Consider the following 25,940-nt stretch of genomic DNA (forward strand, 5'->3'; position numbering starts at 1 on the left):
CTTCCTTTTTGAATTGGAGTCCTGTTACCCAGGCTGGTGTGCAGTGGCACAATCACAGTTCACTGTAGCCTTGACCTCCTGGACTCAGAAGATTCTTCAGCTTCAGCCTTCTGAGTAGCTGAGACCACAGGTACATGTCACCACGCTCAGTTAGTTTTTAGATTTTTTGTAGAGAAAAGGTCTCACTGTGTTGTTTATGCTGGTCTTGAACTCCTGGGTTCAAGCAATTCTCTGGCCTCAGCCTGCCAAAGTGCTGGGATTACAGGCATGGGACAGCTGGTCAACAAGCCTAGGGCACCCCTCCCCTTTAAAAAAAAATGTAAATGCCTTGTTTCTTTTTAATTAATTCAAAGACAAGGAAGCAGTGGAGATAGAAAAACAAGCAGATCATGTTTGCTGCTGATGCTTGTGTATGCTCTCAGTGTTTGAGTGAGGAGCTAGAATGTTCATATGTTCAGGAAAACCAGTAGTAATTATATGTAATGTATAATTCTCAAACTTCATTTGTGGCCAGCTGTTTATGTCTCCAGACTTACCTTTCCTTCTAACCCATCCTCATAATTAGCATACATCCAAGTAGCTACCTCATATCATTTCCAATTCTCTGCTTTGGGTGCTTTTGATTGGTGAAGGAGCCAAAGGAGGAAAAAAGCCAAATAGTCATCCCCTGAATGTCCTTTAATTGACTGTGTATGACTTATGCCGCAGTGGGATGCCTGCCAAACACTTGTTCACCATTACAGGACACACTGCACTGGAAAGCACTATATAAGGGTCTGCTCTCTGGGCATGACTGGAGAGGGACTTTTTTCTAAACCTTTATGTTCTGTAGGGGATTGTATCTTGAAGTTAGCACAGCCCTGTCCCCAAATGTCACAGGGTTCTTGCATGGCCTCCTGTAGGTTGAGACACAGGAACTTGCTCTGTGATCTTTGTTGACAACCGCAGGTTCCTTATTTATAAAGTGGGGGAATTGTAGTAGAGTATCTATAACGCACTATGTGCAATTCTCCGATTAAAGTGATGGGTATCAAGCAGACATCAGAGAAGATCATTACCTAGTTCCATGCCTCGTGTATACTACCCTCTCCCCCAAATATAGACATACATACATACATACTTGGTAGATTTGCTTACAAAATATCTGAGATGGATTCTGGTGATTTAGGAAGCAGGAGTTGGCCGTTGTGTAAAGAATACTCACTGGGTTTACTGAGTTGGCCGTTGTGGAAAGAATACTCACTGGGTTTACTGAGTTGGCTGTTGTGGAAAGAATACTCACTGGGTTTACTGAGTTGGCCGTTGTGGAAAGAATACTCACCTGCTAACTACGTGATTTCACTCCTGAGCAAAGGTAACATCTACCTTCAGAGTTTTTGTTAGGTGTAAATAAGTTAATGTGTATAAAGTATTAGAGCCTGGAAAAGGGGCTGATTAGATGGCTCACCAACTGGAAAACAACAAACTAAAAGTATTAGTAAAGCGTGTTTCCACTTTCCTTGTCTGTGTCTGAGGAAAACTTGCAGTGTCTTGTGGGCTCTCCGAGGCCTTGGCCACCATCTTTTTCCCTCTTTGGAAGGGCATGAAGAGAAGTGTGTGGATAGTGTTGAGAGCACGTGTTTTGGACATTATCATTGCCAGATGAAGTTCAAAAGCTTCCAGAGAATAGCCTTTAAAAATCAAAAAAGCTTAGGACCTGGGAGTGGAGATGTGTGTTCCAGTTATCAGAGGCCAGGGAGCTGGCCAGCCCTCAGTTGGACTCCTGCCTTTTTCACCCCTCTCAGCAGCTGCCAGGCCACAGAGCCTGTTCTGTGAAAGATCCTCAAGAAACAATGAGGGAAAACAGCTTCTGTTTGATTAGATTAGATCAATTTATGTGCCTTGAGGAGGGGCCTGGGCAGGGCGGGGGAGGGGCACCCCTGCTATGGCATGGGGGCAGCAGTGGCCCATGCGGTCACTTCATAAGTAATGAGGCTCCATGGTAGCTGGAATGGGAGGAGGGGGGAGGCGGGCTGGAGGAGGAGCATGTGGAAAGAGATTTCTGCAGTCTGTCTGGAGAGCTGCCCAGGTTTCCCAGCCAAAAAAACAAATAAAAATAAATAAAAGGCAAGTGCTGAATGGCACAGATTATGATATTAAAAGGGGATGCCATTGAAACTGTGCCCCGGAGCCCACTGCCCTTGGGGGCGGGGTGTGTTGAGGGGGGCTGTGCGGGCATCTGACCGGCCGGGGACACAAAAGTGTGCACAATTAAACTGTGAATGTCCCCCTCCCCCCATGTGTCAGAAATTCTATACTTCGGATTTGTCTGCATTGCAGGTTGGGGAAATGGCAGGCTGAAAAGCCTGTGGCTGTATTCCTTTTTCTCATTTTAATTTCTCGGGGTGGGGGGCGAGCCAGCCGGAGACCCCTCCTCTTCGGTGTTCGATTCCCTCCCATGCACATAAATAACCTTCTCTCCTGGCTGCCTCCCCTCCCCCTCGGCCCCATTGCTGTTCTGGCCGTCCTATTGCCGCGCGGAATCTGCACTGCCGCTTGCTTATTACGTACAGGGGAGGATTGTTGACAAGTGCTCCGGAGCCTGCCTCACTGCGCTCTTCCTCCCTCCCTCCCTCCCTCTGTCCTTCTTCCTCTCTGTCTCTCTGCAATGATCCGGCTCTGAGGATGGCTGCTCCACGGGTCTGTCAGGTGCAGTTTTTGGTGGCTTATCTTGAGGAACCTGGGATAGAAGGTCTGTTCCTATAAATAAAAGAAAAACCAAATAGCTCTAGATTCGTTTCAGGCTGGTATGGCTTTTGTTGGAGAATAGGCCTTTGTGGGTTTCCCTGCTGGGGTCCTGATTAAATCCATTATGGATGGCAAGGTGCTATATGTGTATATGTGAAACTATGTAAAAAGTATTGCGATTTGCTTAATATTAATATTCTTTTAGCTTTGATATCCTCCCTAGGGGCAATGGTGGCTCCTGCAAAGGCACTGTGGAAATTTACAAGAGAGAATGAATGTCGCTCTTAAAGCATTAAGCTCTGTTGACCATTTTGGCCAAATCTGCAGTTTTAACCAGACTCGTATGAATGTAGACATTTCTCTGGGGACCAAATGCCATCCTGCTATATCTGATCCCTTTATTTTATTGCCAATTTATTTGATCATTTCCTAGCTTTTAAAAATAGATGTTTGATTAAAGTTAATCAGTTCATCGTCACCATAGTTCTGGTCTCCTTTAAACAGCATGCTTGCTTTCATTTCCATGAATTTTTTTTCTTTCTCTACCTGTTTTCTTCCCTTGAAAGATGGAGGAAACTGAGGCATGTAAATAAGAGACTGAGCCTTCAGATGATTCTGGGTTAAGACCTACAAGCTTTAAACTCTGAGTGCTCTGGATTCTCCTCCCATATTTCTTGCGTTAATCCGTGTTTGTGTTACTGTCTATAAACACTGATGAATTTTAGGAGCCTTCAATTTTAGGTGCCTCAAATTCTTGCAGATTCCATGACCACATTCCAGTAGTTCTGCTTTCTGTACTTCTTTCATTGTATTTCAGTATTGGAAAGAACGGTGTTCTGAAAGGCAGTAGGCCTTTCTGAACTTATTGTCAGCAGGTTTTTTGGTTTTGTCTTTACTTTGAATAGAATACATAATCTTCTCTTAATATATTCATCTGGAAAAGTTAGGTGGGCAATTGATTTGCTTATATGTAAGGTAATAAGGAAACTGAGGAACTGCTGTCCCTCTCAGTCAAGCTTCGTACACAACATACCTTAGAACTTCTGTGGGATTTCTTTTTAATCATCTTAGGGAATAAAGGCAGCCAGAGAGGTTTTGGGGTAAAGGGTGTGGTTGTTTACTCATTCACAAATTATGATGTCAGTGAGGACACAAGGTATGTGGTGCTCTGCCCATTTATCACCACAGATCAGTACATAAACTAACAACTTTGTGGTGCTTGCTGGTTGGAGGTAAACCTGGCTTTGCTTGCCTCTGGAGAGCTTGAGAGCCCTGGTAAATTGGAAAGCCAATTTTGTTTGGCACCTTACATTTGTGGGGTAGGTGTAATCATAATGTGAAACTTTAAAAACTGAAACACACACACACACACACACACACACACACACACACACACACACACACCCCCACACACACACCCCTAAAGGTAGAATATCATTAGCTATCTGAACATACTATGTCTGTAGAAATCTCCCTTTGAGGAGTATACATTTCATGAGATGCAAAATCAAATTTTGGCCTGTCAGTGTACCTGAACACAAGGGTTTAAACATGCTGGTCTTATTTATCTGTCTTTAAAAAATTCTCAGAAATGCCCTTGTGTTTACCTCTGCTTCACGTGACTCTGGGTCCCTCGCTCTGCAGTGATGCCATTGTTCTGCAGCTCATGGTTGCTCACCAGCCTGAACCCACTGTTTCTTTGAATCACTTTTCTTGTGAATGTGAATGGCAGCTTTTGACCTTGGATGTGGTCAGCACTGTGCTTTCTGTGCTGTGAGACACTTTTCATTAGCTGGTAGAAGCTTGAGTTGCGTATCTGAGGGGATTCCAAGGATTCAGGCGTGGTGGGCGTTCCTAACTAGGTTGCCTGATAGGTCTGTGTTTCAGGGGTTTCACTGTGAAATAAGAAGGGTGTTGGGATGAAGTGACCTACAGAAGTTATGGCTTGGGCTGCAGGGTCATGGCAATTGGTTGCAGAATTGAACTTCTCATTGTAGAGCATTGTGGGTGTTTCTAGTTCAGTCATGATCCCTATTCAAGGTCGTGTACTTCTGATTGTTAGGAAAGTCTTGTTGAGAATGAAGGTGGCCTGGAGAGGGGAAGAGGGTAGGGAGGACTACCCTTGCCCCATAGAAATAAGGGGGTTGTGCCAAAATGAGCTGTACATTATGTTCACAGTAGTGATCTTTGGAGTTTAAATAGTTTCTGGGTGAGTTCAGAAATCCTTCCTAAGGATCTTGGCTTTTTCATACTGAGAAATTTTATATTGAATAAAGTTCAGCTGTCAGCCTTGTTTATTTTGATTTGTGTGTTTGTTGGAGCCTCTCAATAGGAGTGTTTTCTCTCCCCCTTGTGACTCTTGGTCAGGATATGGGAAGGGGGTGGTCTTTGTCTTTTGGTAGTGCTCACTCCTTCAGGGTCTAGGCAGCCAGAAGAGTGTCCATTTTAGTAGTATCAGCAGTGATCTAGTTGCCTTTTCCTGGGAGGAAATAAGAGATGTCTGCTTGTTTCTTTGTGGCTCAAGATGAGGAAATGTCTTCTGGGGTCCCAGATCCCATCTTTCTGAAATGTAGTCATTTGCTTGATGGAATACAATGCACAGGGTCAGACATTTTCCTTCTCTACCCGGTGGCCCAACATTACCATGTTGATAATGCTCACTATGCCAGGTTTTAATCTAACACTCTTTCTCAAAAAATGGGGCATGCAAAGAAGATTTAGAGTGTGTGTTGTGGGGAAAAGAATCTGGTGGTGGTGTAAGAGCTCTTGTGGATTGTTGATCTATGAATCAATGTTTATATTTTCAAGAAGAGGATTAAATTAGCAAAAACCTGTGTCGTCTCCCCCCCCCCCCATATCTTGAGACTGTTTTGAGGGGTCATCGGATGGGTTTATTTTCGGATTCCATTTTCTTGACCACAATGGGAAATCTTTATAGCTGATTTGAGAATAGACAAAGGGGACCCCTAGTTGGATCAGGGGCTGGTCTCATGAGGGAAGGAGATAATTTTTTTCCATAAGCTGAAGTTTGAAACCACTTTCATTTGCACCTCGTTGACCATAAGCATGCCACTGATATCCTGCCTTATGACTGTCATTTGTTCTCAGTGTGTTGATGTGGTGAGCGTATCAGTGGCCGAGCCTGGGCCTGGCTCTGCAGATCCTCTGCCCCAGTCACCCCTCTCCCTGGAGCCTGGTACTCCATTGGAAGCTTCACTGCTGATCTGTGTGTGTACAATGGGGGTTAAACTCTGTGTTTACAGTGACCCTGCCAAGCTGGCCCAAGGCAGATATTCCCCAACATCAGAATGCCGACCCTGCTTGAAAAGCAGACAATCCAATTTTTCTTCCAAAACTCTAGTGAACATATGCTTTATTTTTCACCAGCAATGGTGGCAAACCACGCATTCTGATTACCTTAGAGAGGGCCCTACCTCAACCAAGGGGGTTGCTTTTATAATTTTTCTATCAAGTCAAAAGTATTCCAAACACACACTCACTGAGAAATTGCTGCTGAAAATGAAAGAAAGCTCTTTGGATGCTTGACTGTTTAATATGTAATGTGATACCTTGTCTCAGAGTGACAGGGTGACAGACGGCATTGGCTCTATAATACAGAATTACCTTTTGTGCATCTCTTCTTCAACAAAGCTAAATACGTTGACTCTCCCTAATATGCTAATGAGTTTGGTGTGCTCCAGATGTTTTAGAAGCCCTGGAACAGCCTGAAAGCCCTCCTTGTTCTTCCTTCCCTTTTAACCCTTATTTTGCCATTGCTTTTGTGGAATAGAGGCGTTGGATTTTCTTGTGGTTTTGTACTCAGTTGCGCGCGCGTGTGTGTGTAGCTAATGAGAGAGGACTGGTGAAACTTCTTTGTGTATGAAACATCATAAATTTATAAGGACGATGTGCTCTAGTCCATTTTTTCAGATGTTAGAAAAGAATTCTATCTATATGTTTGTGTTCTGAAATCTAGTTCTCATCAACTGCTCAGAAGTAGTTCTTCAGCTAAAGGAATGTTTGGCCTAATTCGTGTTTCAGTTTTCCCAGCCCCCTTCATGTTAAGGCAAGAAGGAGGTGGTCATATGCACAATATCTCCAATCTCGAAGAACAACAGGAATTCCCATTCCCCTTTGCTGCTGCTGTTCCAGACTCAAAGAAGCCAGTTTTGTGTTGCCTTGCGTGGCCTTGGAAGCCTTTTCATTTCTTGCTGATTTGGGAGATGGGGCGAAAAGCTCCTGAATGCGCAGACCTGCTGATGGCAGGGTTTTGTTGTATTCGATTTCTTTGGAGTTCTCTGTGCGAATGGGCACTGCCTTGTGGCTGAGTAGTCTTGGATCCCAGACACACTGCTCCCGTCAGCTGACGGTGACTGGCGAGGTTGCCGGCACAGTCCCCAAGCCGCCTTTACTGCAGTTGATTTGGAATTTTCAGCTCATATTTATTGCTTTTGTGAAAGACAATAGACATGGCTTAATTTGAGTTCAACCTACTGAATATTAATAGAGGAGAACAAATGCTAATGGCAGAGACTGAATCTTTGGGCCATTCATTCAATTTCCTCTGTTTAACCTCCTCTCCCCAACAAAGGTTTGTGTTGGTGGGGGTTGGGGGAGGGGTTTGGAAAAATAAAAACGGTTTGAGTGTATGAAGGAGGGGATGCCATTTCATTATTCCTCATTGACTAAAAATAATAATTTTAACAATTGGTGGCAGGGCTTTGTTAGACAGGGGAAAGAAAAGGCAGCACATTAGCTTGGCTAATGTTCTAATAATGGCTCTTCTGCCCTGTGGCATCATATTCCGTCTTGCTGACCTGGCTCTCCTGGATTGGGCAGGCTGTATAATTTGGATTAAAACATTCAAAATGAAATGGGGTAGGGTAGCCAGTAAAGTGGAGATGTAGGGAGTGGGTTAGAGAAAAAACCTAAATGTATCCAACCATGTAGACAAGTCAAAAATAGATGTAATTTTATTTTCTGGGCCAAAATACACAGAATGGAAATACTGTAATTGAAAAACTTTAGCATGTGCAGAACAGAGTCAGTCCTTTGCCCTCACCAAGGCTATGGAAAGCCATGGTCGTTTAATTTGTAAAATAGGCAATTAATTTCCTATGTATGGGTCCCATTTTCTGACTCTGGAAAGTAAATCTGATTCAGACAACCCATGTCTCTTCTAGTTGAGGTACTCATTGTTAATCCTTGGAATGGGGGAATGTTTGGAGTTCGCTGAAAATACTAGTTTGGAGGGTTTGGGACAGTGGGGTCACTACTTTTTATTCCTGTTGACGTAGCTCAGAGTGCCTTGTTATCAGAGTAGTCTCATCTGTTTTGCCTTACGCTGAGCTCAAATAAAGTCAATTAATATTCTCAGGTATTTTTCATGTAAAATCTCTTCATGTAGTTTCCCTGAATTTGTACTTAGGCAGTTGACAGGAGGGAAGGGAGTATTATAAGCCACATTTCCCCCAGCCAGTTCTTTTGTTGAGTCTGTTTGTCATACTAGCTGACTTATAACTTTGTGTGACAAATTTTGTAAGTAAGCTTCTTTCTCTTTACAAAATTATTGATAAAAGGTGGCTGAATGTCCAGCCTCAACTTTGGGTGTGGATGTCTCACTGAGTTCTGTTGTGATAGACTGTACAATCATAATCAGTTCCCTGGGATCTAATTCATACTTGCCTGCAGCTTTGTAGTGCCTTAGGGCAACTGGTCTTCTCTTAATGCCAGGGGCCCTGCCTTCCTCTGTAATAGTGGTTCTCAAAATGTGGTCCCCAGACCAGCCAAAGCAGCAATAGCATTACCTGGGAATGTGTTAGAATAGGGTACACATGGAGGGCGAGACTCAGATGACTGATGCATGGTCAAGTTTGAGAACCACCTCTCTTTACAATCCACTGAGATTTTGTTGTTGTTGTTGTTGTTGGATTTACAAGGACAAAGCTGTCATCAAAAAACTTGTCTTTCCCACATTAATCTACTGCTAAATCATTTGTTCAGCCATTTATTCACACATTCACTGCTTACTCATTCAGCAAACTCTTAAGCTCTGGTTATGTACCAAAGGATAGAGGGGTATTTCTTCCTAGTCATTACCTGGCAGCCTTTATCCTTGCTTACTTCCTCATTGATCCAAATTTAGCTTCCGAGCAACCTCCTCTTCTCCTTGTCGTTTTCTTCCGTCCTCACCACCTGTTTTTGTTTTTAGACATTCTGCAAATTCCAGCTTTCCTATTCTTGTTTGGGTATTGCAGTCTTGCTAACTGGCTCCAGGGATTCATATTCACTGCCCTCCCCCTTTTCCTTGCCCTACATGTGCAGTGTTTCTTTTCTGTGCATACCACTGAGCGATATATACAGCTGATCTGTGTTTGTCTGTGGCCTCTCAGAATTTAGCTTCTGATTAAGCCACTATCCCCTGTGCCCTGGTGTACAGTAGGTGTTCAGTAAATGAATGGATGAAGTCAGAATCCCTCCCTTTTTTCCTTTACCTTCCCTGCTTTATTTAGCAAGTAGAACCCAACCAAACATGCACATATTTACTATGTATATCTTTTTTTGGTTTCTTTAAATTTTAAGTCTGGTTCTGTAATCAAGATTTTTATTTTCAGTATTTCATCCTTTCTACGTGTGGCATTTTATCTTTTACTCCTTATACAAATAAGATACATATTATGTCCCTTGGTCAATTTCTAATCTTGATTAAATATTGTCGGTATTATCCTACTGATTGGGGAAGGGACACCTCCCAGCCCCCATGGTGGCATTATTAAAGTGCTCTAATTTAGTGCCGATCAATAAAGATATTATTTTGACTACAGGTGTAATTTTAGTTTTCTAGAGTCACACTCAAACTGGAAGAAGTAGGTGAAATTAATTTTTTTTCCTTTTGAGTCAGGGTCTCACTCTGTTGCCTAGGCTGAATTGCAGTGGCCTGATCACAGATCAGTGCAACTTTGGACCTCCTGGCGCGGGAGATCCTTCTGACTTAGCCTCCCAAGTTGCTGGACTGTAGGCGTGTGCCACCATACCCAGCTAATTTTTAATTTTAATTCATTAGGATTAACTTATTAATAACATTACATTTAGTCTTTAACTTAATCAATGTTAGATAAGACTAAAAATTCATTTTTTAAAATCTACAGTAGCCATGTTCCAAGTGCTCATCAGTAGTTATGTGTGCCCGGTGGCTACTGTAATGGATGACATGACTCTGATCTCTCTGAAATGTTGGCCACACTTTTATCCTTGGATTCTTAGACTTCCATACAGTTACATCTCTTTTGTGCCTCACAGTGCAAAGTTCCCACATTTCCTTTTTCTTTGGGAAGTTGTATATGTGTTCATCTTGATATTGCAGTCATGACTCTTAAAGCTGCCTTAAGTGGCTTTAATGCAGATAAGTGATCTAAATGACTAGCCATGAGATTTATTTACTATATTGTATTAGATTTCCAACCTGATATTATTACTCATACTCATACTCTGAAATGATACCAAAATAGATAACTGGGGAGATGCTTACTTAAACAGCCCAGGTCCCAGGGATTTGTTGCAGTATACTGTATTCATTCAGAAAATTCTTAACAAATATATAGAATACCTTATATAATATTTTTTGCAACTAACAGGAGCCACTTTTTGAAACACTTCAATCAAAAAGAGATTTGATACAGGGAAATGAAGCGTTCACAAAATTGGTGAAAGGGCTAGAAGAGCAAAACCCAAGGGACCGCCCTGTACTTTTTGATTCAAGGTCAAACACTGTGTAACTGTTGATGCTAGGTTAGCATTGCTGCCACTGCCCAGCTCTGGTTGCCTATGAAGCTGGTGACTAGGGTTTGCCCAGGGGGCTCCAGTTGCTATGGACACTTGTGTCAGTGGAAGCTTCTTATTAGTAGAACCTATGTTGGCACAGGAGAGTTTGAGCTCTAGAAGGTGAGGCTCTTATTCAGCTGTTTCTCCTTAGTGTGGCCTTACTGCTTGTTAAAAAACGTCCATGTCATTTAGTGGATAGCTTCTAGCCAACAGCCTTTTTCCTAGAACCTTTCCATGATTTGGTTACTAAAAGCACCTCCAGGGGCGTCAAGATTCTCTCAGTTATGATCTGCAATCATAGAGAATCCTTATCCTTTGAGACCATCAAAGGCAAATCTGGTTATAATCTAACCTAATGGATGACTCTGAAGAAAAGCATTCTAATAGGATTTCCAGTTCATATCTAGGATGTGTCTACAAAGTAATGAGGCATTTTCTTGTGTGGCAGGTGCTTATTCCTGCTGGCTACTCCAAAAAAAAGAACTGCAGAGTCTCTAGAGTAAATATTTAGCACTTTAAGATTAACTAGTTTGATTTGATGATAATTGATACTTATTTCTTCCCTTCCATCCCCAGCCATAAAAGATGTTTATGTATTTTAAAATGAATCCTATAGCATTACAACTTCAAATTTCTGCTTGCATTTCCTACTGTTAAAATGGTTTCCTTGTCAGGCATTTCACTTTCTTGAAGAGTCTGAAATAGGATGAGGTTTAACTTTTCTCCACCCATTCAAAAAGGATATGTACTTAAAGTTCTCTTCTGTCCACATTCTTGTCTGTCTTCATCAGCCGTTGCGTAGGGTTAACTGTGGTAAAGTGCTGCTTCCTGATGTGATGTATTTAAGTGTTTGTCCCCTTTTCTCACCTGTAGGGCTCCTTGGTAATGACCAGTCTAAGGGATTAGGACCAGCATCAGAACAGTCAGAGAATGAGAAGGACGATGCATCCCAAGTGTCCTCCACTAGCAACGATGTTAGTTCTTCAGATTTTGAAGAAGGGCCGTCGAGGAAAAGGTTAGTACCCAAGGCTGAAAATATTGGTACCTTAAATCAGGGTCTGCAAAACTCAGGTGCCAGTTTTTGCCACAGGGGAACAAACGTGGGCCCACTCACTCAATCTCTTGGTTTTCATAGAGGAGCCAGAATTCGGGGTGCTTTTTAATTTTTAAAAATATTTTCCTTAATCTAATGTCCTCCTGACTTCTAAGTATTGTGCAGTAATGAGTAAACAAGTACTGTGAACTGCACAAAAAACACTCTTGCTGGAAGACTTAGCCAAAAAGTCGCCGCCTTGTAATGCCTGTCTTAACTGTTTATTTTAATTGATTTTCATCAGCAGTGATCTTGAGGAGTTGTATATATTGGGTGGTGTTTTACCACTTCTGAAGAGAAAAGTTTCTAAAAATTTAAAGAATTAAATTGTGGTGTTTCTGAAGCATTTTTTTCCTTGTCAGGAAAGCTGAAATTATGCTGTATGTATTTTTAATCTGTCACTGTTTAACCAAGTTCCAAGTTAGTAGCTGTGGAATTGGTTCTTAAAACTTATAATAGCATTTATTTTTGTATGACTTTCCTAAATAAGCTTAAGGTAGTTTGATAAGGAAGTTGGCTGTGGTAGTTTGTGGTTTCATGGTCAAACTGTGGCAGTGACATTATATAATAATGCATTTAATTTGGTGTTTTTAAAACCCTTTACTCGTATTTGTCCTGTCTCATATCTTATAATTTATTTCCTCTTTTTCTCTCTTTTCGTTCTCTTATTTGATGTTTTCCTGGATGACTAGCTTTGTCACTTTTTCTTAGAATCTGTTAATTTGAGAGGTTGAGGGAAAAGAAAAAAAATCCCCCTTGTCTAGTCATCTTTGTTTAGTAATTCTGGAGAATCATAGTTACTTTTTAGAAACAGTCTACATGTGTATCTGAAGAAGAACTGACTCTAGTGGAAAATTAAGAGAGAAGGACAAGATTAGCCATGGTAGATGTTTAAAATTCTTAACAGGATGGTTTTTGGATCAGGAATTTCAGATGCATAGCTCAGTTTAGTTTCTCCATCATAAGATGTCTTCATTTAAGTAGTCTACCACGCACTGAATCTGTACTAACGTCCATCCTCATTTTCTTTTCATTTTCAGCACTTTGTCTTATGTATAAGATGACCCTGCCAGTGTATTCTTTCTGAGAGAGTGTCTCAATGATGAACCTATTATATTACAGATACTCCATAGCAAGCATGCCCCCTGCTCTAACTTTAAAAAGCGAGTCATCACAAGAGGGGAATTTCAAGGATGTATGAAAAACCATGTCAGTAAATATATAGGAATGTGTGATAGTATTATTCACGCCTCCAACATGGGCAGGTATTCATGCATCTGGCATCAGTCTTCCTTCTCTGTTTGAGGAACAGAGTTCTTTGAGTCTAGGCACCCACTCCTGCAGCTGTGTGGCTGCCCATCACCCTTAGTTCTGACTGAGATCTGGTCACCATAGTCACCATAAAGTCACGATGACAAATGACAGTAGGCCTTATTCTTTTGGGGGAGAATCTCGTGGTCTCTGACTTGCAGTGCCTCTCTCAGGTGACAGTGCTTCCTCTTTGCATGTGTTGGGTAGCACCTGAGTGCAAAGCCGTCATTTAACTTGAATTCTAAACTTTAAGGCAGTGGAAAAGAGAAACCCTTTTCAGAGTTAATTTAAGGAAAATTGAACCATTGCAAACCCTTTTTAATTATTAATGTGTTAAATATCTTGACTTACAGAATTAAGGATTCACTGCTGCATATTAACTTGCTTATGGTCACACTTACTAGTGAAATCAGGGTTATATGCGGATTAAGATTTGATCGATGAGGGTAGATTGTGAGGCTTGTCTCACAGGTGGTCTTGATTATAGGAGGAGGATTTTTGTCGCCTTTGAGCAGGTGGTAACATCATTAGGCCATGCATTTCTTACTTGGTAGCAGGGTACATAGCAGTCATAGAATAAATAATAACTTTTAATAGTTTCAGGTCTTGAAGACTTAATTTGTTTTGATCCTTCCTTGGCATTTCAGTGGGTTTATTATGGAGCCTGCCTTCTAAAGCAGTTTGGTTGACTTGGAACCTGAATTCTTGGAGCTTGGTTAGTGTACTATTGAAATGGCAATGCTGAATCTTCCTTCATCTTACACATACAGGACTTTCCTAATAGGTTATGGAGTATGCCATCTCTGAAGATGAGAAATCAGGCCCAGAGTGGTTATTTTGAAATGTGTTTAAGCATTGGGTTGACCAGATGCTGTTTTTTCTTTGTGAATTTTAAATTCCCTTAAGATCATGTATACATAGGAAGAGCATGCTTTAAGATAGGCCAGTTGCATTCTCCTTATATTTAGACTTTCTAGGAGAAAACAGTGTTCATAAAAACGCAGGATTTTCTAATTAAATCTGTGCTGCTATCACAGAATAGCTGAGACTGAGTAGTTGATAAAATATAGAAATGTATTGGCTTATGTATTGGCTTGGGGGCTGCTGCTCTCCTTGCTGCATTATAAAATGGTAGAAAGTATCATGACAAGAGAGCACAAAAGAGGGCCAAACTCCCTCCTGAGGTAATGATATTACTTCATTCATGAGGGCAGGTCCCTCTAATCACTTCTTAAAAGTCCCCACCTGTAAGCACCGTTGTACTGGGGATTAGATTTCCAATACATGAACTTTGTGGCCGGCACCTCAAATCATAATACCAAGTCATGATTTATGTATTTGCTTTGGAAAAAGTGTTCTCTATTTTTTTGTTTGTTTTTAGAATGATGTGAATTGCTAGCTATTCTTGTACAATTTAACTACTCCTGGTGTACGTACATCTGTATAGGCACGTGATTTTAGGATTATCAGCTAATATGTCGTTTGTCTAGAGTAGTGGCAGAGAGGTATGGGGGAAGGGGAAGATTGGGAAGAATTTCATGTGTTTGACTTTATTCCTATGGAAAATAAAAGTTTATGGTGAATATGGATGCTCACCTCAGTTCAGACCATATCCAGTCTGATTCTCCAACCTGCAAATTGAAGTAACTATCTGATGGTACTTATAACATGTTTTTATCATTTTTTGCAGGAAACCCCCCAAGTCATGTTTTGCTCTGTGCTTGACATTGGGGAGCTTTTTAGCAGGTGGAAACTAATAGAATACAGAGTTCTGTAGGCTTTTGTAGTTCTCTCCAGTTTGGAATTCTTTTCCTGAGAGTTTTTCTTTATAGAGGCAAAAACAAAAAACCCCAAACCAAAACGTGCCATATTTTTACCTAGCCATTAAAAAGTTATCAAGTGAGATCACTATTTGTTTAAAAAAAAAAAAGCCAACACCTCTTCAGAAGCTGTGCCCCTCTGATAGCAAGGACATCCCACCCAAAGATGACTGAAAAGATTCTGTGTTGGTGGGATACTCAGCTCACCCCGAGGACTGTCTTTTCTTTATTTCTTTTTTTTTTAGTTCTAGGTGTTTATTTTCTTTTTCTTTTGATCATTGTGGTAGGCTGGAAATTATACATCTATATAGTCTTTATTGTTTAGAATGGAAACATTGCAGAGATATTGAGCCTTTAATCAGACCCTCTGAATTTGGTGGTGGCCCTATGTAGCTGCTAACTTTTATATTGCCCATTTCATTCTACTTGGTTCCTCCTTTAAAATTTGTGTTTCCTCCATAAGTATCTCAGTATTTGCAGAAACCAGAATGGACAGAGATTTGGTCAGTCAGGTGTTTACTGAAGGTAAGACACTCTGGAGAGGAATGTTTATTGGGATGTCTGACTAATGTAAGAGAAGATGTTCTACAATGAAGCTGATGATGGTGTACTTTTAGGTACAGTAAGTCTTTTACATGTGAACCTTCAAGTTGCGAACTTTCAAAGATGTGAATATGCATTTGCATGTCCAGTCACATAGGTTAGTTCACATGTCTGGCGTATATTGTCACTTGCATGCATCCTCTACAAGTCATTGTGTTTTTATGTACTTTACAGTACTGGGTAGAATATTGTAGTACAGTATCTTTATTTCAAGCCCAGGATGTCTGGAAGTAAGCACAAAAGCAGTGGTGATATAGCTGGTAATGTATAGCCTACTATATTAGTTGGTTACCTAGGCTAACTTTGTTAGACTTACGCATTGGACATATGGATGTGCTCCTGGAAGGGAACTCATTCATATGTCAGGGACTTACTGTATAAGTAACTGGAAGATCTAAAATGCCTGATCCAAACAGGACTTTGGAATTGACCACTCAAATAGAGAGCAAGATAAACTGTTTATATTTTGTCTTGGGTGGGTGGAGGGATGACGGTGGAAAATTTTGAAGTGAACAGGTTCTTAGGGGAATCTCATGGACACCGTGTTGCAGCATAGTGGTTAAGAGTGTGGACTGGAGCCAGACAGTGTGACATCTTATTGTGGCTCTAACATTTACTTGTTGTGTGCCCATGGGTAGTTTATATAAAATCTCTGGGCATCAGCTCTGCCAGCTGTAAGATGTGTATAATAGTCAGAACCACCTGATGGTCATTTTGTAAACTGAAGTTAATTCTTGAAGAGAATTCAGGTGTATAGTGACTACTCCATGGATTAGATATTATTAGACATCATCAGTGTGTTAAACACATGAATTGCTGCATGTGACTATGCACATCTGTTGGAGACTTCTCAATCATGTTTTAGAGGGTTTTGATTTAACAAAATATGTTTTATGTCTTTCCTCCATGTCATTCTTTCACAACTATTTGTAGGCAAATGGAAAAGCGTGGGCGCTTCTCCCTTTTTTTGAAGTTACTGAGTCACAGGAAGGACTCTGTGGTGCGCGATACAAATTTCCTTCTCAGAGCTTGATGCAACCTGCTTGCATGGAGCAGGCAGAGTTGGGTTGAGGTTGTAGTTTGCAAAGACAGGGTGTTGGTGGGGCAGATTCCATTGTGGCTATTCATACATTAGTCATTGCTTCACCTTGGGCAGAGGCACCTAATGTCTATTGCCGAGATCCCTTGTTAACTATGATAGCCTGATGTTCTTTGGACATGTATAGTGGTTTTGTATGCTAGCACACTTTTAAAAACAAACTCCAAAAGTTTCTGTTGCACAAGTAAAAATGTGCACACTGCCTTTGTAAGAATACACGTTTTATTTTTTTGTTAAACAAGAAGCTGTTGTATTTTTGTTAGGCCCTTAGTTACATGACTTATTGAGTTCAAACATAGGTATTCCTACTCTCTACTTACAGTTTGGTGGGTAGTGTTCAGGGCTCTTGGAACTGATTGCACTTTGTGGTCCAGCTGTCCCTTTGCAGTTTCCCTGTCCTTGCATGGAGTACCCTTATTTGTTTTCTCAAGGCATTTACTCTCTTTGGAGAGCCTTTCCCTTTTGGTCAGCCCTCCTCTCCTCCTTTTCTGGGCAGTGTGGCCAGGACTTGCTGCTTAGACTTCTGAGCCCACACCCCTAAACTCAGAGTGATTCTTGGTCCCATGTATTGACTTTCTGCCTGCCTCCTTATCTTTAAGCCCTTCTTGCCCTGTTTTATTTTGGAAGTGACACTGTAAGGACTTGTCCCTCAGTGATACTCAGGATTTGATAGCTTAAGGTGGAACCTGCTTTTCTATCACAATCTTATAATTAGATCTTCTATTAGAAAGTAGGGGAAAAGAGACTTTTGCAAGGTGGTTATATTGATATTAATAACAGCAAACATGCGCACAGCACTTAACAGTTTGGTGTCCACTGTTCTAAAATCTTTACATGGATTAGACCATTTAATTCTCATAGCATACCTGTTGAAATAGGTTATGTTATTATGATCCCCATTTTATAGATGAGAAAAAAGAGAGACAGAAGACCATCCTTTGCCTAGGAGATAAAGCTCTTGGTGTAAAGACTCAGTACATGATTTTTACTCAACTTAAGTTAGTCAGTGTAGAGCCATCATCTTGTACTGATGATGAAGCTAAACAAAGATTGTGTTTTCAAAATTTTGTGCGTGGCCTGAGAATTCTGCTGTCTGGACAGTTTAACCTTCAGAGCAGTGTGACCTCCAAGGAACAGGTATCCAGGATTGCTAATTTACTAATTAGAATACGTGCTAATAGTTTGTCAGGTCCTGAGATGGAGCTAAAGTTGATCAATTAAGCCTATCTGAGCAACATGAAATCTGCATTCCAGGGAGAACAGAGAAGCAAATAATTTCCATTGCAGCGTGTTGTGTTTTGAATGTGTTCCCCCAGAGTTCATGTGTTAGAATCTTGATCTCTGATGTTGGGGTTATTGGGAGATGGGAACTTTTAGAGGTGTTTAGATCATGAAGGCTCTACCCTCTTGAGTGGATTAGTGCTACTCAAGATGCAGGAGTGGCTTCCTTATTAAAAAGCAAGCTGGGGCCTGGCTCGGTGGCTCAGCCTGTAATCTCAACACTTTTGGAATCCGAGCTAAGTGTATTGCCTGAGCCTGCAGGTTCAAGACCAGTGTGGGCAACTTGACGAGACCTTGTCTCTACAATAAATAAAAAATTAGCCAGGCATGGTAGCACGCACCTATAGTTCTGGCTACTTGGAAGGCTGAGGCAGAAGGATCGCCTGAGCCCAGCAGGTGGACGCTGGGGTGGACATGAGTGTGCCATGCACTCCAGCCTGGGTGACACAGTGAGACTTCAACTAAAAAAAAAAAAAAGACAAGCTTGGCTCCCCTTTGTCTCTGCCTTTTTATGGGATGGCTTTTACCAACTTACGGCATGGCAAGTAGTCCCTCACCAGATACCTGTTCCTAAGTCTTAGACTTCCCAGCCTCTAGAACTGTGAGAAATACATCTCTATTCTTTACATATTGTCAGTCTCAAGTATTCTGTTATAGATGCATAAAAGAGACTAAGACACAGTAAAAAGAGTGCAGCAGAAGAAAGTTAATTGAAATCTGTGGGACACAGGCCAAGTGACTGGGGAAATACCTAGGAAAGTTACAGCATCTTCAGTAGGATCACACATGTGGGGAGGGGTAGTAAGAGTGAAAGAGGAGAGCCCTTTTATTCTCTGTGCTCGCCTGGGTAAGTGTCCTCTTTGACATTCTGACAAATTGATGTGAGCTGCTAGCTATGGGATTTTCAATGTTATAATGCAGAGAGACAGGCTTGGTATCTGGGGCTCGAGAAGCCATGTAGTCGGGTGCAGTAGAGTTGTGCTAATAACACGAGTAGTCTCTTGAGTGCTGGGCTGTTGGCCACGGAGGATGTAATAGCTGCTTGAGACTTGCCAAGTGGGATGGGCCAGGGTTTGTGAGGTGGTGTCTTTTGGTAATTCTTAGACAGAGGACCGAGGTTTGACAAGTGAAGCTTTCTTTGTGCTTCTAGGACAGCATGCTTCTGGAAGATGTTGGTGTTTGAGGTACATTCTTTTTGACTGCTCCCAGAAAAAGGCCAGGAGAAGACAGGGTGTAGTCACTAACTGTTCTTTACCAATGTAGTGAACTTCAGGCAAAGTGGTTAGTTAATATTTGAAAGAATACCTGTATTTGTTGGGTGGGCTTCACCTTGGACAAGCCCAACTAGGCAGACTTGAGATAACCAACAACCCACTTTGCTTTTAGAATTAAACAAAATAGCCTATCTCCACACTAGGTAGGAGGCTGATAGGCTTTAGCATCGGTCCCCAAATCAGTCTAAGCCACAGTGTGCTGAGAGGCACTCAATCAATATTTGTTGAATGAATGTGCAATGCCAACATTCGCTTCCTTCAATTCTAGTAGCGAGCAGATGAGTTACAAGAGGGATTCCTGTCTTTACCTTAGACAACGAAGAAACAAACCCCAATGTTGCTTGCTTGTTCTTATTTTTTTTTTAATCCTAAAGGAAGATGTGATTTAAACATACAAGTTCTTGGCTAATTAAAAGGGAGTTGGGAGTGTATTGTGTGAAAGTTATCATTGTTGTTTTTTTTTTGAGTTGGAGTCTCGCTCTGTCGCCCAGACTGGAATGCAGTGGCACGCTCCCAGCCACTGCAGCCTTGACCTGCTGGGCTCTGGCGATCCTTCCGTCTCAGCCTTCCAAGTAGCTGGATCTACAGGTGCGCGCTACCAGGCCTGGCTAATTTTTGATTTATTGTGGAGATGAGGTCTCGCCAAGTTGTGCAGGCGGGTCTCGAACCCGCGGGCTCAGGCAATTCACTCAACTCAGCCTCCCAAAGTGTGGGATTACAGGCTGAGTCAACAAGCCCGGCTTATCACTGTTGTTTTATGGTTTCAATCAGAATGCTTATTTGTTGCATAAATTCACATTGGCTCATACTGTGATGAGATTTAAAGTTATTGTGAAATTTCCATTTTTAAGTGTGTGTATGTTAAAAGCACTGCATATCTGACCTGAGTAACTTAGGGTGCATTGGTATCTCGATGTAGTTGGAGTAGCACTTTGTAGTAATATAAAGCAGGGGGCATCTTCATAGCAACTCTTTGTGGCCATATCCAATTTATCTTTAAACTTACTGTTTATGCTTACCGTTCTGGAATTGTGTGCTAAGCATTTTCCTTAGTGAAACTGAAGTCCTCCTTCCCTAACAAGTTCCTTGGGGACTGTGTCTAGAGAGCTTTTCATAGATATTCAGCTCTTCCAGGTAAGCCACATCTCTGTCCTAAGAGGTCAATGCACCTGGGTCATATTATAAGGGAAACAATGGAAAACGTGGGACCTGTCTTGGAATGTATGCATCCTATGCAGATTTCAAGATTGGTAGAACACCCCCATCATTTGCTCATGGCTCCTGGTAGACACACAGGCTTCTGCCGCATTTATATCTAGGAAAATGGCTAGAACTTCATTGGAGGCAATTTTATTACTGCTGTGGCCATTTCCTTTTTCTGTATCCTTAGAGATCAGATTGCAGGGATATCACTTCCACCTTCCATGCAAATTATGGCCTAGCATGCTTTGTGGTTGCCACGGAAACAGCCGGGTACTGTTTCTTCCCTTCCTCCTCCATCATAGCTCTTGCTAGTCTTAAACATGAATGTGTCTGTCACATGCTTTTGCCTTCCTTGCCTTTTCATACCCAAAAGGACAAGTGTAAATATTGCCCTGATTTTTTTTTTTTTAGCTGTTTGTGACCCTCCTGGAAACATTTTATCAGTTCCCGTGTCTTTCTTAATGAACTTAGAGTGAACACATAGACACTGATTCCCAGTGTCTCACATGAAAGGCACTAGATGCTGGAATGGGGGTTGGTGGCGTTGGAATCACCTGGTTTATGGAGGAGGTGACAGCCGTTAATGTCACTTGTGGTGTTCACATGTGAGTGCTTATGTGTGGGCTGTTAGACATGCCTTTTTTTTTTTTTTAAATGCAAAATGCTCCTGATGCTAGTGCCTCACTTGGCTGCTTAGTGCACTTAGAAGCAGAGCAGTGTTCTGACTGAGGTGAGAATGGAGTGTTTCTTTTTATTACTATCACCTATGCTTTTCCCTGTTCCCTCCTTTTCCCCATTTTATAGGGAACTGGCCAGTGACAAAAGGTAGCCACCAAGAGGACTTGTTTTAGAAGAGAATTGGTTCATTTGCTATTGAAAATTTTAAAAAGAAGATTATAATAATTTTTAAAAATTTTTTCAATAAGTTAAATATCAGGCAAAAATACTTTCTCCTTTGCTTTAGGCTCAGTGGCTTTTTTTTTTTTTTTTGAGTTGGAGTCTCACTCAGTCGCCCAGACTGGAGTGGCAGTGGCTGCTCCTGGCCACCGCAGCCTAGCCTGCTGGGCTCCGGTGATCTTTCTGCCTCAGCTTTCCAAGTAGCTGGAATTACAGGCACGTGCTACCATGCCCGGCTGATTTTTTGACTTATTGTAGAGATGAGGTCTCGCTGCCCAGGCAGGTTTCGAACCCGTGGGCTCAGGCAGTCCACTCACCTCAGCCTCCCAAAGGCACGGGATTACAGGCTGAGCCACCGAGCCCGGCTGGCTCAATGGCTTTGATTTGTGAAGATGGAAATTTCTAGATGTAATCCTCATAAAATCATTGATAGATCCATTCTACTAGTTTAAAGCTCATGCCACAGAATTGGTTTATATCAACATCATCGATACGTGATTTTCCTGTGTGTGTTTGTGCATGGAGAGGTATGATGGGTCATCACTGTCTAGGCTGTACCTACTTGATGCCCACAAGCTTTCATAGAATTGAGATGGTTCTTGTTTATCTTTGTATCCCCAATGGTAGCAGAGTATCTGGTGTTTAGTGTAAGTTTGTATACTTTTTAGTATTGTGAGAAACTAAATCACCTGTCCAAAATCAAAAGATGGACAAAGAGATATGGAGTGCAGCATAAGCGAGACTTTAATGACTGTTTTCCAAGATCAAGCATCTGGTGGGCAGGCACATGGAAGCAGGAAGAACCAGCACTTTTACCCCTAAGACATAGGTCCCCCTCCTGGTTCCTCATTGGAGGAATACTGCAGAAGCTACAGGCTTTCCTGTAGGATGTCTACGTAACACATTTTGATTGGCTTACAGAATAATTTCATTTGCATGTCCTATTTGCCAGTTGACTTACAGAGTCATTCTGATTGGATCCCACCAAAAGTTTAAACATGAAGCTCGCCAAAGTAAAAAGCCCATGAAAAGGAAGCACAAAGAAGCAGCATGTGATTCAACAAAAGGGAAGCCCAAAGCATTTAGACACCATCTTGAGAACCCAAGACAAGCTAGGCTCCAATTTGAAAATACATTACCATTCTTAATTCTCACAAATATGTAAACAAATCCTAAGAGTAGCTAAATCAAATAAAAGTAACGAAAATTTTTTTAAAGGAGTTATATTTCAGAAGCAAATATTTCTATTTAGAATTGTCTAGGTCAGGGGTCCTCAAACTACGGCCCACGGGCCACATACGGCCCGCCGAGGACATTTATCTGGACCACCGGGTGTTTTTGCCACCTTAACTTGTTACGACTAGCAGTGACAAATATGGAACCGGACATTGACCATCTCATTAGCCAACAGCAGGCCCATAGTTCCCATTGAAATACTGGCAAGTTTGTTGATTTAACTTTACTTGTTCTTGATTTTAAATATTGTATTTGTTCCCGTTTTGTTTTTTCACTCCAAAATAAGATATGTGCAGTGTGCATAGGAATTTGTTCATAGTTTTTTTTTTAAACTATAGTCTGCCCCTCCAACAGTCTTAGGGATAGTGAACCGGCCCCCTGTTTTAAAAGTTTGAGGACCCCTGGTCTAGGTCATTTGGATTCTACCATATTGAAAGGGGTATGTGTGTGTGTTTTTGAAATATTACCCCTACTTTTTTTGTGCTTGTTCATTTGTTTTGTTTATCTGTATTAGGGTCTTACTATGTTGTCTAGGCTGGAGTATAGTGTCACCATTGTGGCTTACCATAGCCTTGACCTCCTGGGCTCAGGTCATACTCCTACCTCAGCCTCCTGAGTAGCTGGGGCTACAGATACCTAGTTTACTTTTTGTTATATTTATTAATTTTTTTTTTTTTTTTTTTTGTGGAGGCAAGATGTTGCTATTTTGCTTAGTCTGGTTTCAAACTCTTGGGCTCAAGCGATTCTCTCGCCTTGACCTCCCCAAGTGCTAGGATTACAGGTGTGAGCTACCATGCCCAGTATACCCATACTTACTTGTTTTGTTTTATAGTGTTAAGGAAACAGCTAAGCAAAATTTCTTTTCTGGGAAAATAATATAATGTTCTTGTTAGTTAACAGCCCCCCCCCCCCCCCGAAAACAAACAAAAATTACTTGTTTCTGCATCCTTCTTATCTTTGTCTGACTTCACGAATACTTGCTGGGTTCACATCCATCTACATTTTGCTGACGTCTGATTAGGATATAAGGAAGTTCTTATCTCTGGTTTCACAGCAGGCTTTGGAGTCCTCACACTCATTTGCCAGCATCTGTAATTAATTAGCGATGCCAACAGAAGGAAAATGCCATCTTGTTGCTTGAAGGTCCTCTGATTCTTCTCTCTCTCTCTCTCTCACTCTCTCTCTCTCTCTCTCTCTCTCTCTCTCTCTCTATCTCTCTCTCTCTCTCTCTCTCTTTTTTTTTTTTGAGTTGGAGTCTCGCTCCATCACCCAGACTGGAGTGCAGTGGCCGCTCCCGGCCACCACAGCCTTGACCTGCTGGGCTCTGGCGATCCTTCCGCCTCAGCCTTCCAAGTAGCCAGAACTACAGGCATACGCGACCACACCCAGCTAGTTTTGGATTTATTGTAGAGACAAGGTATCGCCACGTTGCCCAGGTGGGTCTCAAACATGTGGGCTCAGGCAATCCACTCGCCTTGGCCTCCCAAAGTGCTGGGATTACAGGCTGAGCCACCGAGCCTCACCGTGATTCTTCTCTTGATGTCAACTTAAGTTTGACTCCAGTTTTCTGGTTTCTTTAAAATTTAAAAATGTTTAGCCTAAGCAACTAAGTCCATGCTAATAATATTATTTTGTAATGATGGTGATAAACATATCTGGTGTTTTTCCTGTTAATTAATACTTGAAGATTTTGGTTTTTTCCAAATTAGAAGACCTAGCTTTTGCTTATTTGCATTCTTGGAATTTAGTTTTCAAAGACAGTTTTTGTAATGTTGAAATTACCATATATGACCTATATGACCACTTTATAGAAAACATAAATTATGTGGCATTAACCTAGTGTTAATTCCTTTCATTTATATGTTGAATTACGTGGAGGCCTTTTGAGATATTGCTTCTCTTATGTGAAGTAGTATTCTGTTGAATACATAACAGTGTAATAGGCCAGGTACTTTACTGGATCAAGTAAAGTGTTCTCTGCTTATATGTTTGTTTGTTTTTTTGAGCCAGAGTCTCACTTTGTCTCACCCAGGCTGGAGTGCAGTGGTATACTCATGGCCACTGCAGCCTCAACCTGCTGTGCTCAGGTGATCCTTCTGCCTCAACCTTCCAAGTAGCTGGAACTACAGACATACGCCATCATGTCCGGCTAATTTTTTGATTTCTTGTAGAGATGAGGTCTTGCCAAGTTGTCCAGTCTGATCTCGAACCCCTGGGCTCAGGTAGTCCTCTCAGCTTAGCCTACCAAAGTGCTGGAATTACAGATGTGAACCACACACCTAGCTGAAAATAAGATTTAAAAAGTATGGTAAGTAAGCATTGGCTTTGATGATATAAATTCGTGGAGTGGTTATTGATAATCTTGTGGTTTCATTTTTGCCAGTGCTTACTTCTCCGAGGTACTACTTATCTGGGGTTGTAGAACTACTGGGGCATTCTTTTTAGCCCAAGCCCACTTAAGCCTGGGAAATGGTGTGTAGGTGCTGCTTCAATTAGCCATGTGCATGATCCAGGCCTGTCTTGGGTAGTTTGTCATTAGTATGCAGTGTATTCATTAACTTACACATTTTAAAATTATTTTGTCCACTTGGAACTGTGTAGAATAAAATTGTAGCAGTTTCTAAATATATGCTGTTTTCAGAGCTATTCTTTTTCTGGAACATAGTTACAAATTTGTTCAGCCTGTTATTCAGCCCCCGAGAAATATGTTTGCATTCATTGTGACAGCCTGCAGACTATTGGTACATTGCAGGGCTGTAATCTGCTTGTTGTTCTGGCAAATGCCATTGTATAATGTGGACTGGCACTTGGCCTTTCTGAAGCTTGTAGTTTTTCCCCTTTGTAGGGATTTCAACTGCCTTTGCCATAATTTCTCTCCTGATGCTCATCTCTTATGCCTCCTACAATTCTTGTAATTGAACGGTGCTGGGATAAATAGAGCCCTCACAGATCATCTGAATGTGAGATCCATCCTGTTGCCCAAATGAGAACTCTCTGACTTAGAGAGGACTGGGCGCCGTGAGTCCTCACTCTTAGAATGTCTGTTAAATGTTTTGAAATGATTATGAACCAAGATGTATGCTGATGTTTTCAGTTAGTGGGAATCTGGATGTCTACTAAAAATGTCCTCCTGCTGTGTGGGTTTGGGGAGGTGTTTTGAAGGTCAAGGAGAGGAGGATATGGCCTGGTCAGCTTTATCCTTCTGCTGAAGGTCATGAAGAATAATGCTGGCAAATGCCTTGAAGACATTCAAAGGCTTGTGCCTTCTATGTTGATGTTTTCACCACCACTTCCACTGCTACCTTTCTTAGATTCAAGCCTAGAAAACCAGGACACATCTCTATCCACTTATTTATTATGTATGTATGTATGCAGGAGTCCTCACTCTTTTGCCAAGCCTAAGAAGATAAGGGCACACTTTTGTCTGTCTGTCTGTCTGTCTATGTATATATGCATGTAGTTTGGGGTCTCACTGTTGCCCAGGCTGTAGTGCAGTGGTATGATCGTGACTCAGTGCAGCCTCCAACTCCTGGGTTCAAGTGATCCTTCTGCCGTAGCATACCAAGTAGCTGGGA

General features: G+C 41.6%; 1 protein-coding gene across 1 annotated transcript in view; it reads left to right on the top strand.

Annotated features, from left to right (window-relative positions):
- Positions 1-20,502, top strand: part of LOC103251615 — a gene marked incomplete at its 3' end in the record, with an annotated part of 167,175 nt that extends 146,673 nt beyond the window's left edge. Inside the window, exons 3-5 of the mRNA XM_008050204.2 lie at positions 11,422-11,589; positions 17,382-17,611; positions 20,420-20,502. Coding sequence (XP_008048395.2) covers positions 11,422-11,589; positions 17,382-17,611; positions 20,420-20,502 — 481 coding nt within the window. The remainder of the gene's footprint in view (positions 1-11,421; positions 11,590-17,381; positions 17,612-20,419) is intronic.
- Positions 20,503-25,940: the final 5,438 nt, after the last annotated feature.

Source organism: Carlito syrichta, unplaced genomic scaffold (assembly GCF_000164805.1).
Source record: "Carlito syrichta isolate Samal-C Ts95f unplaced genomic scaffold, Tarsius_syrichta-2.0.1 Scaffold143227, whole genome shotgun sequence".
Classification (NCBI taxonomy): domain Eukaryota; kingdom Metazoa; phylum Chordata; class Mammalia; order Primates; family Tarsiidae; genus Carlito; species Carlito syrichta.